Source organism: Eleutherodactylus coqui, chromosome 8 (genome assembly GCF_035609145.1).
Source record: "Eleutherodactylus coqui strain aEleCoq1 chromosome 8, aEleCoq1.hap1, whole genome shotgun sequence".
Lineage (NCBI taxonomy): Eukaryota > Metazoa > Chordata > Amphibia > Anura > Eleutherodactylidae > Eleutherodactylus > Eleutherodactylus coqui.
Genome location: NC_089844.1, coordinates 96,420,024 through 96,432,578, shown reverse-complemented (window position 1 = coordinate 96,432,578; position 12,555 = coordinate 96,420,024). Strand labels below are relative to the sequence as shown.

Here is a 12,555-nt window from a genome sequence, read left to right as displayed (position 1 = left end):
CTGTGATTTTTCTTCCGCTCACAGAATATGCAATGTGTATATGCAAGTGGGAACAAAAAAAATCGAAAATGCATGTGTTTTACCATGGATCGTCTACTCGGACGGCGATCGCAAAATCCACAATACAAATCCGCCCGTGTGAGCCCAGCCTTTAAGGTTGGAATCACACCTACAGTTTTCCAACCAAACACATGAGCAGTATGAGGCTTTCTTTCTTTTTGCATCCACTTCTGGCTGCGGCTCAACAAGCGGCAGCATACACTGCATGTAGGATTCTGGTCTTAGAGTGCTTTCACACATCGCTGATTTGCTACGGATTATGGTGCAGATCTGCAGCAGATTTCACCCCCTTCAATTTGATTTTAGTTAAAAGGGTGAAAATAACTGCAAATCCGTGACAAAATTCACAGCTAATCGGCAACGTGGCCCCCTTATGGTTTTGTGTTGCAGTAGAGACGTTGGAGGAATACATACAAGGTGCTTCCTAAAATACACATTAGATGTTCGCCTGCGGGTCTTCGCCATCTCCATGAGATTCACTCGCAATATATTTCTCACACAACTTTTTATTTTCCTTCCCAAGGATGGAATATTTTACAAGCCAGTGAACTTGTGTCCACAGCACCATTGTAGCACAAGACTGCAGCCTTAGGGAACAAGTTCTTAGACAAGGCTGTGTGATAAGAAAACACAGTCCTTTCTTGGCAGCAGTCTGACATTAAAGATGCAGCTCTGATAGATTGAGACCAGGATAATGTGCGTACAGTATAGGACGATGCTCATGGCACCCCGAGGAGCTTTAATGCTTAGTAACGCTGGACTAGGTCTTTATTTCCCCATATATTTCTTAGCTTTCTGTTAAATTGTAACACATACAGATGTTGGTTCATTACTGCCCACAATGTAGAGTTACAAAATTACAGGAAATTACAAACATTTCCTTAACTTTCTCTGTAAATTCTGGTTAATTTCACCTACTGTCTTTGTAGATATGAGGCGTACCCTAGTGAATATATTGCACTTCTCTCTAAGATTCTGAGACTTGTAAACAATTCCTATCTTTTGTGGTGTTATCAGGATAACTTCCTGCGCGGGGACAATTCACGCAAAGTTCAGCACCAGCAGCAGAGGAAACCCAGGAAAAAGACCAAGCCTCCTGCACTTACCAAAAAACATAAGAAAAAGAGAAGACGGGGACCCAGAAGGCCTCAAAAACCCATTCCACCTGCAGTGCCCCAAGGCAATCTCTGTATGCCCAGCAGCCTATCACTGCCAGTGGAGGTCACTAGTATAAGGTCAGTATTTGGATTGTACGAAGAGAATATTGGTATCTACTTATTTGCCTTCTACCATTTGCACTTGCTATCAATGAGGTTATTAATGGTGGTCTGAGGAATGTTCTGCCATGTTGAATGCATCTGGGCACGCAAATCATAAAGATGTGCTGCTGGCAGCTCCCTTTGCAATTGATGATCAGTGATGTCCCAGATGTGCTCAATGAGAGACCAGGCCAGAGACACTGCAGGCCATGGTAGCACGTTGAGGCCACGCAGACTGCTCACAGTTGCACGAGCAACATGAGACCTGGTGTTGTCATGGTGAAAATCAACTCCTGGGACTCTTCAGAGAAATAGCTGTATGACTGGTTCCACAAATAAATCAACATAATGCCAAGCTGTTAGTGTACCTGGAGTAAAGACTAGAGGGGTCTGGCTACTGTACATTATGCCACACACACCAAAATCCCAGGGGTAGGACAAGTGTGACATTCCCTTGTGAAGGCTCTTCCATGAGGTCTCCAGACCAATCTCGGGCTATCATTGCATCCGAGACAAACATGGGACTCCTCACTGAAGAGGTTCGGCCTCCATTGCCGTCTTGTTCTGCACCATCATAACCTTTGAGAGCGGTGGTGTAAGGTCAGTGGAATACCTGTTAATGGATGTCTGGCTTGTAGCTTAATCTTGTGCAAGTGCCTACTGATAGTTTGTGTAGACACTGTTCGATGCCCTAGGCTTGGGATGTGACGTCCTATTTCACACCTAGTACAGAATGGATCACTATAGTCTTCTAATCTGACAATTCGTCTGTGCAGAGGTTCAGCTTTGTACAATTTTTGCTGTCCTTTAAGTTCATTGTCACTACCCCAACCACTGGGACATACAACATTGAACAGTGCTGACATCTTGGCCTAAGTGCGTAGTGATCTGTCAGTGATGAACCAAAATCTCTCAGTTCAAGGATTCTGTCCCACTCTTTGTACATCATTGAATGGCTGTGATTGGTTAATCCAGCGCCGGCTTTCATTGGCTGACGCGGCGCTGGATTAACCAATCAGAGCATTAGCTTCCTGGAGGGGGGGTATTTCAAGCTCTGCTTCCAGGAAAAAATGCTCTGTCGGCGTGGAGGAGGACGTGGCAGCCTGCAGCAGTGCCACAAACCATTGTGAAGACCGTAACGCCGGCAGTGGGTGAGTATTGATGTTAGTTTGTTTTTTTTTACATGTAGTGTAAAATTTTCCCCATTGAAATGAACTGGAACGTAATAATGGCGTTTCAGTTCATTTCAATGGGGAAAATTGATTTGACTTACGAGTGTTCTGGGTTAAGGGCTTTGTCAAGGAACAAATTAAACTCTTAACCCAAGGCACCACTGTAGTAAATAACTACTGATGATCCTAACACATCCGTATACCCTTAGACATGTCCTATGTGCCTACAGCAACCCGAGCCCAAATCCATATGCTATTAGCCCCCCCACCTCCCAATGTTTTTCAGCCGCTGTGCGCGTTATAGTGTTTTTTTATTTTTAGCACGGGCTACTGTAGGCACAGCTTTATTATAGAGACATGCAAGTTACTATCCTGAGGCACAATTGGCCACCAGTGATTGCTGGCTTCACATAAGGAAGCAGTAGAGTTCTTACCTTAACATTGTTACTCACATTTTTTATTTTAACTATGAAGCGTTGTTGGAGAGGGAAGTAGTCTTTGTAATCTTCAGTTTAACATGTTCTTTATAATTTTCTTATCCAACAATGCTAACAACATGTAACGTAAAATTCTAATGCAAACATTGATAGAATTATCCAGTACATTACACTACTACCCACCAGAGTTCCACTCCATTTGCAAATTCTAGGTTGTACCTTGTCATTCTTTAAAATATTGTGACTTTGTTTCCCTTATAAGCAATATTTAGTGAATTTTTTTTTTCTTGTGTAAAATTGCAATTTTTCTATTGCTGTATACTAATCAATTAACTGCTCTAAAAATTACATATTTTTGGATCTAATTGAACCCTTATCAAAATTCCAAATGCATTCCCCCCCCAAAAAAGGTGCATTTCATCTGCATCCCTCATCCACATTTGAATATCTTAAAACGTTGGGTAGGGAGCAGAGGGAGAAGTAAAGCAGAGCTAGACTAAAGGCTATGTGAGCAATATATCTTGAGGGTTGGCAATAGAGATGAGCGAACGTACTCATTTCGAGTAATTACTCGATCGAGCACCGCGATTTTCGAGTACTTCAGTACTTGGGTGAAAAGATTCGGGGGGCGCCAGGGGACAGGGGGAGGCGTGACGCGGGGGGTAGCAGCGGGGAACAGGGGGGAGCCCTCCCCCCCCCCCCCCACTCCCCGTTGCAACCCCCCACTCACCCACGGCGCCCCCCGAATCTTTTCGCCCGAGTACGGAAGTATTTGAAAATCGCGGTACTCAGGTGAAAAAGGGGCGTGGCCGAGTACGCACGCTCATCTCTAGTTGGCAACCATTTGTGTTTTTTGTTTTTTTTTTCTCTAGTGGGGTCTAAAACTTTTTTTTTTTTTTCTTTCAACCCTTGAATCGACTTTAGGAGAGGTCCTTCTCAATTTTTGTGGCAAGAATACTTTGTACATTATACTAATTTAGCTTTTTTAAATGTGAACCTTCAGAACTCGTTCTATCACAGAAGGAATATCATAATCCTCAAACTACTGTTCCTAGACTTTATAGGCACAGTATGCGAAGGACGCAAATAATAATACTTGCCACTTGAGCATGGATTATTTGCTTTACAGCATATCATAGTCTTGTCATTTTCAATTTAACATTAGAAGATGTGCGAATCATCATCAGTAATTTGCTTGTATATAGGAGTCCATCCACTCCAGACCTGAGCACCGAAGAGCTACCTGATGACATCACTAGTGAGATTACAGACATTCCCCATGATTTGGAGCTGAATCAGGAAGACTTTTCTGATGTTCTCCCACGTTTGCCTGATGATCTGCAAGACTTTGATTTCTTTGAAGGTATTGTTCTTTTACTGGATGTCTTTAGAATCTTGAACTGCTCATTTTATCATAAGCTGCAGCGATACACGACACTGCATCCATTCCACTTTACTAATAAATACAATAGCCGTAATATTAATGTTAACGACATCATCACAAAAAGGTAGCTAAGGGTCTATTTACACAGGCAAGTCTCAAGCTCCATTTCTCCAAGTCACAAATAAAAACCCATTGTTTAGTGTGAGAACGAAAAATCGCAGCATGTCCTGATTTGGGGCGACTTTGCTAAAGAATTGCTCATTATTTCATATGGGAGCCAAAATAACTTGGATTGCACTTGTAAGTAAAAGCGATTTTCATGTGAGTGGGATGAGATTTTGTACTTTTAGGCCCCCTGCACACAGGCGAAAAATCCACGATTGGATTTCCCGCAGACCCCGCCCGGGGAAGCTGCCATAGAATTGCGTTAGAAAACGCAATCCTATGCAGACGGGCGCGATTTGTCCACATGAAATCTCGCACGGAAAACAAATTGTGGCATTCTCTATTTCTGTGCGGGGCTCTGCTAGCCCCGCACAGAAATGTCACTCCTCGGGCGCTAGCTCCGCTCTGCGCATTCGCCGGCTGGGCGGCAGCTGGCACATCACGGTAGCCGGAGCCGCGGGAGTTGGTGAGTGCCACGCTGGTCTCGGCAGGGGCTCGGGTCGGGTCCCGCTGCGAGAATTCTCGCAGTGGGATCCGACCCGGCCATCTGCAGGTGGCCTTACTATTGGAACAACATGCAATTTTTCAGGCGTGTGAAACTCAAATGAACATCGATGCGTTTGTCTTACCGTCGCATGTAAAATCGCAGTCAAATTTTTGTAAATACACTCTAAGGTCTCTGTCACACGAGCGTATTTGTGCATGAAAATTTGGCGCGTACAATACGCAGAAAATAGAAGCCATTGATTTCGATGAGTTTGTTCACAAGCTCGGATTTTGTGTTCGCAAAAAAAAAACCAGCATGCTCTATTTTCCTGCGTATTTGAACTCCTTAAACTAATGACCCAAAACATCATACAACAGTTGTTTATAAGTGCTTAAAAAGAGGAGGCACTCAGTGGTTAAATATAATACTTGGTGGCCAGCTCTGTAGGCATAGCTAACAAAAAATGTACTGTAGCAATTAGATTGGGAGTTACAAAGTGAAGAAATATCAAAACACCATACCTGTAATGGGGTTGGAGAAATAGCAGAGCCTGCTTATTTGAAATGCACAATGTTACTGTACAATTCTTTTCTTTTTTTTTTTTTTGCCTTTAAAGGTAAGAATGGGGAACTTCTCCCTACAACCGAAGAGGCAGAAGAATTGGAGAGGGCCCTTCAAGCTGTTACATCTCTGGAATGTCTAAGTTCCATTGCGGTGCTGGCCCAATCTGATAGTGTTAGTAGTCATGACCTCTCAGAACGTGGCCTAACCTCATTCTCTTCAGGTGCTGGAAGCTCCGAAATCCAGCAGTTGACCAGAGAAGATCACGCAGACCTTGGAGAGCTACTCAATGGGAGAATGGTCCATGAAAATTTTACCAGTCTAGAATTGGATGAGAACCTTCTTGGTCGTGCAACTTTATCTAGCTCCTCTGCACCTCTGAGTGGGCATGTTCAGAGGCAGTTTTCGTCCTCTGCCAATGTTGGCCTTACTTCTACCACTCTAATAAGCCACAGCTCTCTTGAAGGGAGGCCTTTCGCGGGTTCATACCATGGACTACAAGAAAGCAGCCATGCATCCCAGAGGCCTCTCCCAGGAGAGATATTGAGCAAAAGAGAAGATGGAATCCCCTCACAACAGCAATATAGCAGCGACCATTCACATTCATCCCCTCATGGAAGCCATTATGATAGTGAGCATGTGCCATCACCATACAGCGACCAAACAACATCCCCACATGCCACCTCTTTCTCTGGTGATGGTTTAACATTAACATTTTCTTCAGAGGTTCCCATCATTACTCAGCACTTGCTCACCACCCAGCTGGATGTACCTCTAAGTGGGGTGGTAAATCCCCGAACTCACTGGGGAAACCTTCCTGTGAACCTTAGCGATCCATCAACATTTAGCACCTTCATCAGTTCTGATGGGCATCTACTCTCGACGTCTTTGTCCACCCCTCAAGCTGCCTCTCATTCAGAGGTTACACACCCTACTTTCTCCACTGTGACCCCTAATAGCTCCAACATGCTTCCGGGGTTACCGCAGACAAGTTTCAGCGACCTAAGCCCCCCTTCTACAGAACTCATGGATTCCACATCACCCAAACAGCAGCTCCCTCAGTTCATAGCAGCGTTTGGTCATCAGTTATCTTCTCACAGTGGCATCCCCAAAGACCTGCAACCTAGCCATAGCTCAATTGCACCTCCTGCAGGATTTACTGTATCAGGTGCCACGGCTACCAGTACCAACAACTCCGCCTCCTCTTTCACGAGTCCTAATTGATATCTTTTCTTGTTGCATAAACTGGATGGGAAGTGACTGCCGCTCTCTGCTCCTTGCTTTTACCACATTTTTCCTGGGATGTTCCTTTGTCATTTTGAGGGAGGATCTTGCTCACCACAATGTCCTCTTTGTGCTGTAATAGCACTGGTGCTCCTATTCTTGTTTGTCTGCTTTACTGTTTTTATTCCTTATGGAGGGATATTGGGTTCCTACATTAACTTCTGATACCAGGTTAAATGCCTAGCTGTTTTTTTTTCTTTTACTACCGGATATCCATAGACCCTTTTGAGTTATGGGCAAAAGGCGAGGTGGTTATATGCCGGTAGACTAAGCCACTAAGGAGGATGCGTGATACACTCTTATTTAATGCAGTATGAACCCAATGTCCCTTTCTTTCTTGACAAATTTAAGCTATTATAATCTTGGTTCCTTTGTGTGAGTGTGGGTGATTTTGTATGTTTTTTATTAAAATCTAGAGAAGTCTTGCAGATTTGGGCTGACTCGGCATGAAACGTTGCTTCCAATAGCTCCATTCCATGTTTTGTTGGCCTTACTATCAATGTGTGGACCATGATGTGGAATAGAAAAGACATTATATTGTGTGAACAGGGCATAAAAGATCTAGATGATTGAATAAGTGCTGCATATTATGTGTTGTTTGGTTCCGTTAACTATAAACTGAACCCTGGAAAAATTTCTATTTTCATTCCACCACATCATGCCTGGCATGTGTGCTGCTTCACAACTTTTGCAGTTGGCCCACATTAAAGGGGTATTCCAGAGACTGAAAGTTTTTCCAAGTTTTTACCCATGCACTGAATGGATACAAACTGATAGATCGGTGGCGGTCTGATGGCTGGGACCCCCCACGATCTCTAAGACAGGGGAATCGTGTCTTCCTCCTCATTTAGGGGCTGCTTCCCCCACCTGCAGTGATGTTGGATTGAACAGAGAACTAGCTACTCTACCACTCCATTCATTTTAATGGGGCTCTTGTCAGCAGTCCCCTTGAAAATGACTGGAGCAGTACTGCACATGAACGACTGCTGCTCTATTCAGTCTGACGACGATGCAGGTGGGAAGAGCAACCTGATACTTAAGAGGAGGAGGGGTCCCCTGTTTTCGGGATCAGTGGTGGGTACCAGCAGTCTGACCCCTACCGATACATCAGTTTCACCTATCCAGTGGATGGGTGAAAACCTGAAAAAAACTCTGTCTTCGAAATAATGTTCTAATTCTGAGTAAATAAGATGAGGATGCTACTGATTCAGTTGATGGAAGGTTAAGATGATTCAACTTGGCTTTTGAATTTTACTCGTCGGTGGAATTCCTGCATGCGGTCGGGTGGGGAGGGGGAATACAACTGCAGATTAATAGTGTCTATGACTGAATGTATTGGTCGTCAGATGGTAGATTGGTAGATGTGATGGAGCCTATTCTCCCATACGGTGCAGTCATTGGTGCTTGCTATGTGTCAGTATATAGGGAAGCCTTACATCTATTTTTTTTTAAGAGGCAGTGTTCCTAGTTTAAACCTAAAATATGTAATTTCTGAACCCATGAAAATGTCATCAGGTGTTTTTTTTTTCTTCCCTTTTCAAACATGAATCAAACTTTATTTGGTTTGGTGCAATCCTTGATATATTTCATTGGAAATCAAACTACAAAACTTCCCTACATTTAAAAGTAAGGTAGGACAAAAATGTATTTTAACGTCCTAACTCAATGTTCTTGCTCCAAATACTGTTTAGTAAAATGATAGAGGCGACAGGTTGTAATACAACTGGGATAGTAAAATGTTTGTGTAGATAGAGTGAAATCTTGCAGAATATGATATGGAAAAATATATGACAAATTAATAATATCTCGAAAAGACAAAATATCTGTAGAGCTGACTGATCAGAGTGAGTAAGATCTAATAAGACTTTTAGACTGTGGTATAAAAGGATTCCGTTAGGCTAGACTCGTGTAGCTGCCCCGGGTGTTTGTGGGGGATAGTCAGTTTGCACTGTTGCTCTTCCAGTTGGTGGATTCCGTTGAAAAAGAGCTTGCTACTACTTGCACACGGCAGATTTGTTTCTGTGACTGTTTGATATGTCTGAATGTGGTTTGCAAAAATCCATGCACAGAAAACTACCCCATTCAGACGTATAGAAGAGATTTCTGAAACCAATTTGGCACACGTGAACATACGCTGATGGTGTCCTACAGTTGTAATTAGGGGGATTGCAGTGCAGATTTGCTCATAGCCTTCGTTCCAAATCAGCAGTGAAGAAAGTATCCTGCCTTAGTTAAATATTTTCTCATGTTCCTAAATACCACGGGAGATGGTGAGTTCTCCTTCAATGGAAGTGTTCAAACAAAGGCTGGACAAATAACTGTCTGGGATGATTTAGTGAATCCTGCACTGAGCAGGGGGTTGGACCCGATGACCCTGGAGGTCCCTTCCAACTCAACCATTCTATGATTCTATAATATATCTAACCTCCCAAGTATAAAATGTATTCTTACATTTGATCACTATTTTACAGTGTGAGCATATATATTTAGCTTACATTTTTTTGGCTTGACTAGACTTTCAGAAACCTCTTGACATGTCATAGTCATGTGTCTTGGTTTGAAGACCTCCCCTGATCACTAAAGCCAAGGGACAGAAGCACTCTTCTGAGCTGTGTACCCACTTGGCTCCATTCAGCTCTTTTCAGAATGGTGTAGAAAGCCTGAGTCCATACTTTGCTGAAGGGACACAGTCCTTGACGGAGTGCTTCTGCTCTGTCACTTTAGCAATCATGCGGGTCTCAGAACACCCAGGCCCCACCAATCAAAAGTATGACATGTCAAAGATTTTTTTGAAAGTTTAGTTAAAGGGGTTGTCTCGCGGCAAACATCAAAATTTTACATTAGCCCATTCCCCCTGTCACCCCCCTGGCATAAAATAGCATTTTAAAGCGGGTTTTAAACCGCTTGCTACTCACCGATGTGATGAAAGATGAACTTATAAAATTCTTCTCCCAAGATGGCCGCCGGTCCTTTCCCAGGGATGCACTGCGGTTTTCTCCCATGGTGCACCGCGGGTCTTCTCCCATGGTGCACCATGGGCTCTGTGCGTTCCATTGCCGATTCCAGCCTCCTGATTGGCTGGAATCGGCACACGTGACGGGGCGGAGCTACGCTATGACGTGTAGAAGGGGGCGGAGCCAGAACGACACTCGTGCCCGGACCGTCCAGAAGGGACAAGACCCTTCTGCGCAAGCGTGTCTAAAAAAGCCAGAAGACCCCGAAATTAGACGGAGCCATGGAGACGGGGACGCCAGCAACGGAGCAGGTAAGTGTATAACTTCTGTATGGCTCATATTTAATGCACGATGTATATTACAAAGTGCATTAATATGGCCATACAGAAGTGTATACCCCCACTTGCTATCGTGAGACAACCCCTTTAAACTTTAAGTAATTTTGTTAGTTCATTGAATTACTTATCTTCTACTCCTCCTGAATTACAGCCTGTATTCAAGTTCAGTTCTGCTAGTTGGTGTGGGAATCGGTCAGCAAGCTTTTGGCATGCACATTTCCAATAGCTTCGCTTACCCACCCTTACTATTACAGAGGGACATAGCAAGCTGTATGCAGATTTTAGTCCGGCAAGTTGTTTTCAGAATTTACCTCCTCTGAATCTGGTAGAATTGTGGATTACACTCTGTATTACAGACTTAGTACAAGATATGTAATACAAAGTATTTACAGTCTTGCTTTGTATGTATAGAATGAAAATGGTGATCGTTTTCTTTAAAGAAAAAAAGGATAGTGTAATATCTCCCAGTTGCACATAATGCTCTATGATGGTCAAACTCTAAATGAGTTGTAATTGTCAAAGTAAAAGGAAGTCTAGTACTTGATGTTTTGGTATTAATTTGCCCATATATTTTAGCTGAACAGCTATTTCTCTTGAGTCCCGCATACACAGTGGCGAAAATGCAATATGCCACTGCCAGATACTTTTTGGCAACAGCTTATCTTCCCCGGAAACAAAGGGTTGGGCGTGTTGAAATCCAACATCTCCACTATTTCTTTTCCAACAAAAAAAATGCACACATTCGACCCAGTGTGGGTCTTTGTCAAGCTTGACCGAGACCCACACCTGGTCGAAACGTTGCGCATTTTTTGTCACAGAAGAATAAAGATGGTGGATTGAGAAACCTGCACCTGCACCTATCAGGAGAGTATCCTGTCACACCCATTCACTTTGGATCATCTCTGTTAATCTAGTGCAGTGTTCCCCAAACTTCAGTCATCATGGTTTGAGGATATACTGTAGAGAGAACATCTGTGACAATGTCTGAGGCACGGACAATAATGACATCACCTGTGCTATACTGTGGAAATCCAGAAAACCTGACCTGTTGGTGGTGGTGAGGACTGGAGTTTGGGGAACGCTGATCTAATGTGTTTAGGCACTTTAAGATTTTATATAGAGTCTAATTTGATTTATTGCAAAGAAATGTGGGTTCCACTGATGGATCAGCTTACTTGACAGCAGTAGAGTTTTGACTACCGTTGGAATTCTTCTGGCCAAGTGCATAGTTTTTTTTTAATTGAGTTACTCAGCATCACAGATCTGAAACCTGGAGTTTTTAATCATAAATATAAATTTTCAGACAAAACTGGATTAAAAAAGAAACCTAGAAGAAAAGCCTGTCAAAAATGAAAAAAAAAAATAAAAGTCCAAGTTGGTCTGCGTTCACATCTGTGTTGGAGGCTCCCAGCCTGCATCTCGTCCATGAAGACACTGGGGAGTATGATGAAAGCCCTATTAGCCACATTATAGTTAACGGGTGCATTGGGCTTTTTTTGTTTTCATCATAGGGTGAATCTATTGTCGACTTTTTTCTGTTCCCTTGACATAACAGGAGATCTGAATGCTTGTGTCCACAGAGGCTTACTGTTGAAATTCTTCATAAATCCCCATTGGTTCCATATATTTACTAGGTCTCAGTAATATTACGTCCATAGTGATATAATGTGACATGACTGTGTCAATCAGTGATTGTAGGCCTCAATGACTTTTCAACTTTAAGGGGTTGTCCCACTTCTAGGTGCAGAAAGTCGGCAGTTCTGTACATTGCGCAATGGCCAGAGTTGGTACTGCAGGCTGAGTCTGATTCATTTCAACAGGACTCAGCTGGCAGTACCAACCCGAGTCACTGTGCAATATATGGAGCTGTCTGCTTTCTGCAGTAAAACATCTAGAAGTGGGACAACCCCTCGAAGTGACGTACTGTCCCTGACTGTATAACGTTATGTCATGATCAATGCCTAGCGGATACACGGGTACAGTGGAGACAGTGCTAAATCTAATTTTAAAAAAATAGAAGTTTTAGAGTAACTTTTTCATCTCTCAGATAATGGGGATAACAGGTTTTCATTTTTCTGGAACAGATTTTTTTATTTATGAACAAGACTCTTTAGCGTATTGCGGTGCCTATGCTGCAGTAAGGGTGATCACTCCTATTATTTAACGCTACAGTGTGTATTGCTTTGTGACCTGTAGTAAAAGCACTCTATTTCTCTGATCATCTTCAGCAGAGCCAAATGAATGGCTATAATAGACCCGTGTTAGAAGTTGCAGCCCGTTGCTCTTATATAAGTTCCTTTGTGTTCAATGCTTTGTAGGGCAGAATAGAAATGTATAAAACTGGACATGATGATATGAGAAGTTTTTTACCTATTTGATTCTTTTTCCAAATCAATGATTCAAAGTACGATTTTCAAAAGTCTTGAAGCTGCTTAATTCTTCGTAGTGTACCAT

The 12,555-nt window shown here is 42.9% G+C and overlaps 1 protein-coding gene across 1 annotated transcript in view; it reads left to right on the top strand.

The window, feature by feature from the left end:
* INO80D (INO80 complex subunit D) overlaps window positions 1-7,239 on the top strand; it is a 32,023-nt gene extending 24,784 nt beyond the window's left edge. Inside the window, exons 9-11 of the mRNA XM_066576082.1 lie at window positions 1,078-1,295; window positions 4,134-4,291; window positions 5,581-7,239. Coding sequence (XP_066432179.1) covers window positions 1,078-1,295; window positions 4,134-4,291; window positions 5,581-6,749 — 1,545 coding nt within the window. The 3' untranslated portion in view covers window positions 6,750-7,239. The remainder of the gene's footprint in view (window positions 1-1,077; window positions 1,296-4,133; window positions 4,292-5,580) is intronic.
* The last annotated feature ends 5,316 nt before the right edge of the window (window positions 7,240-12,555 follow it).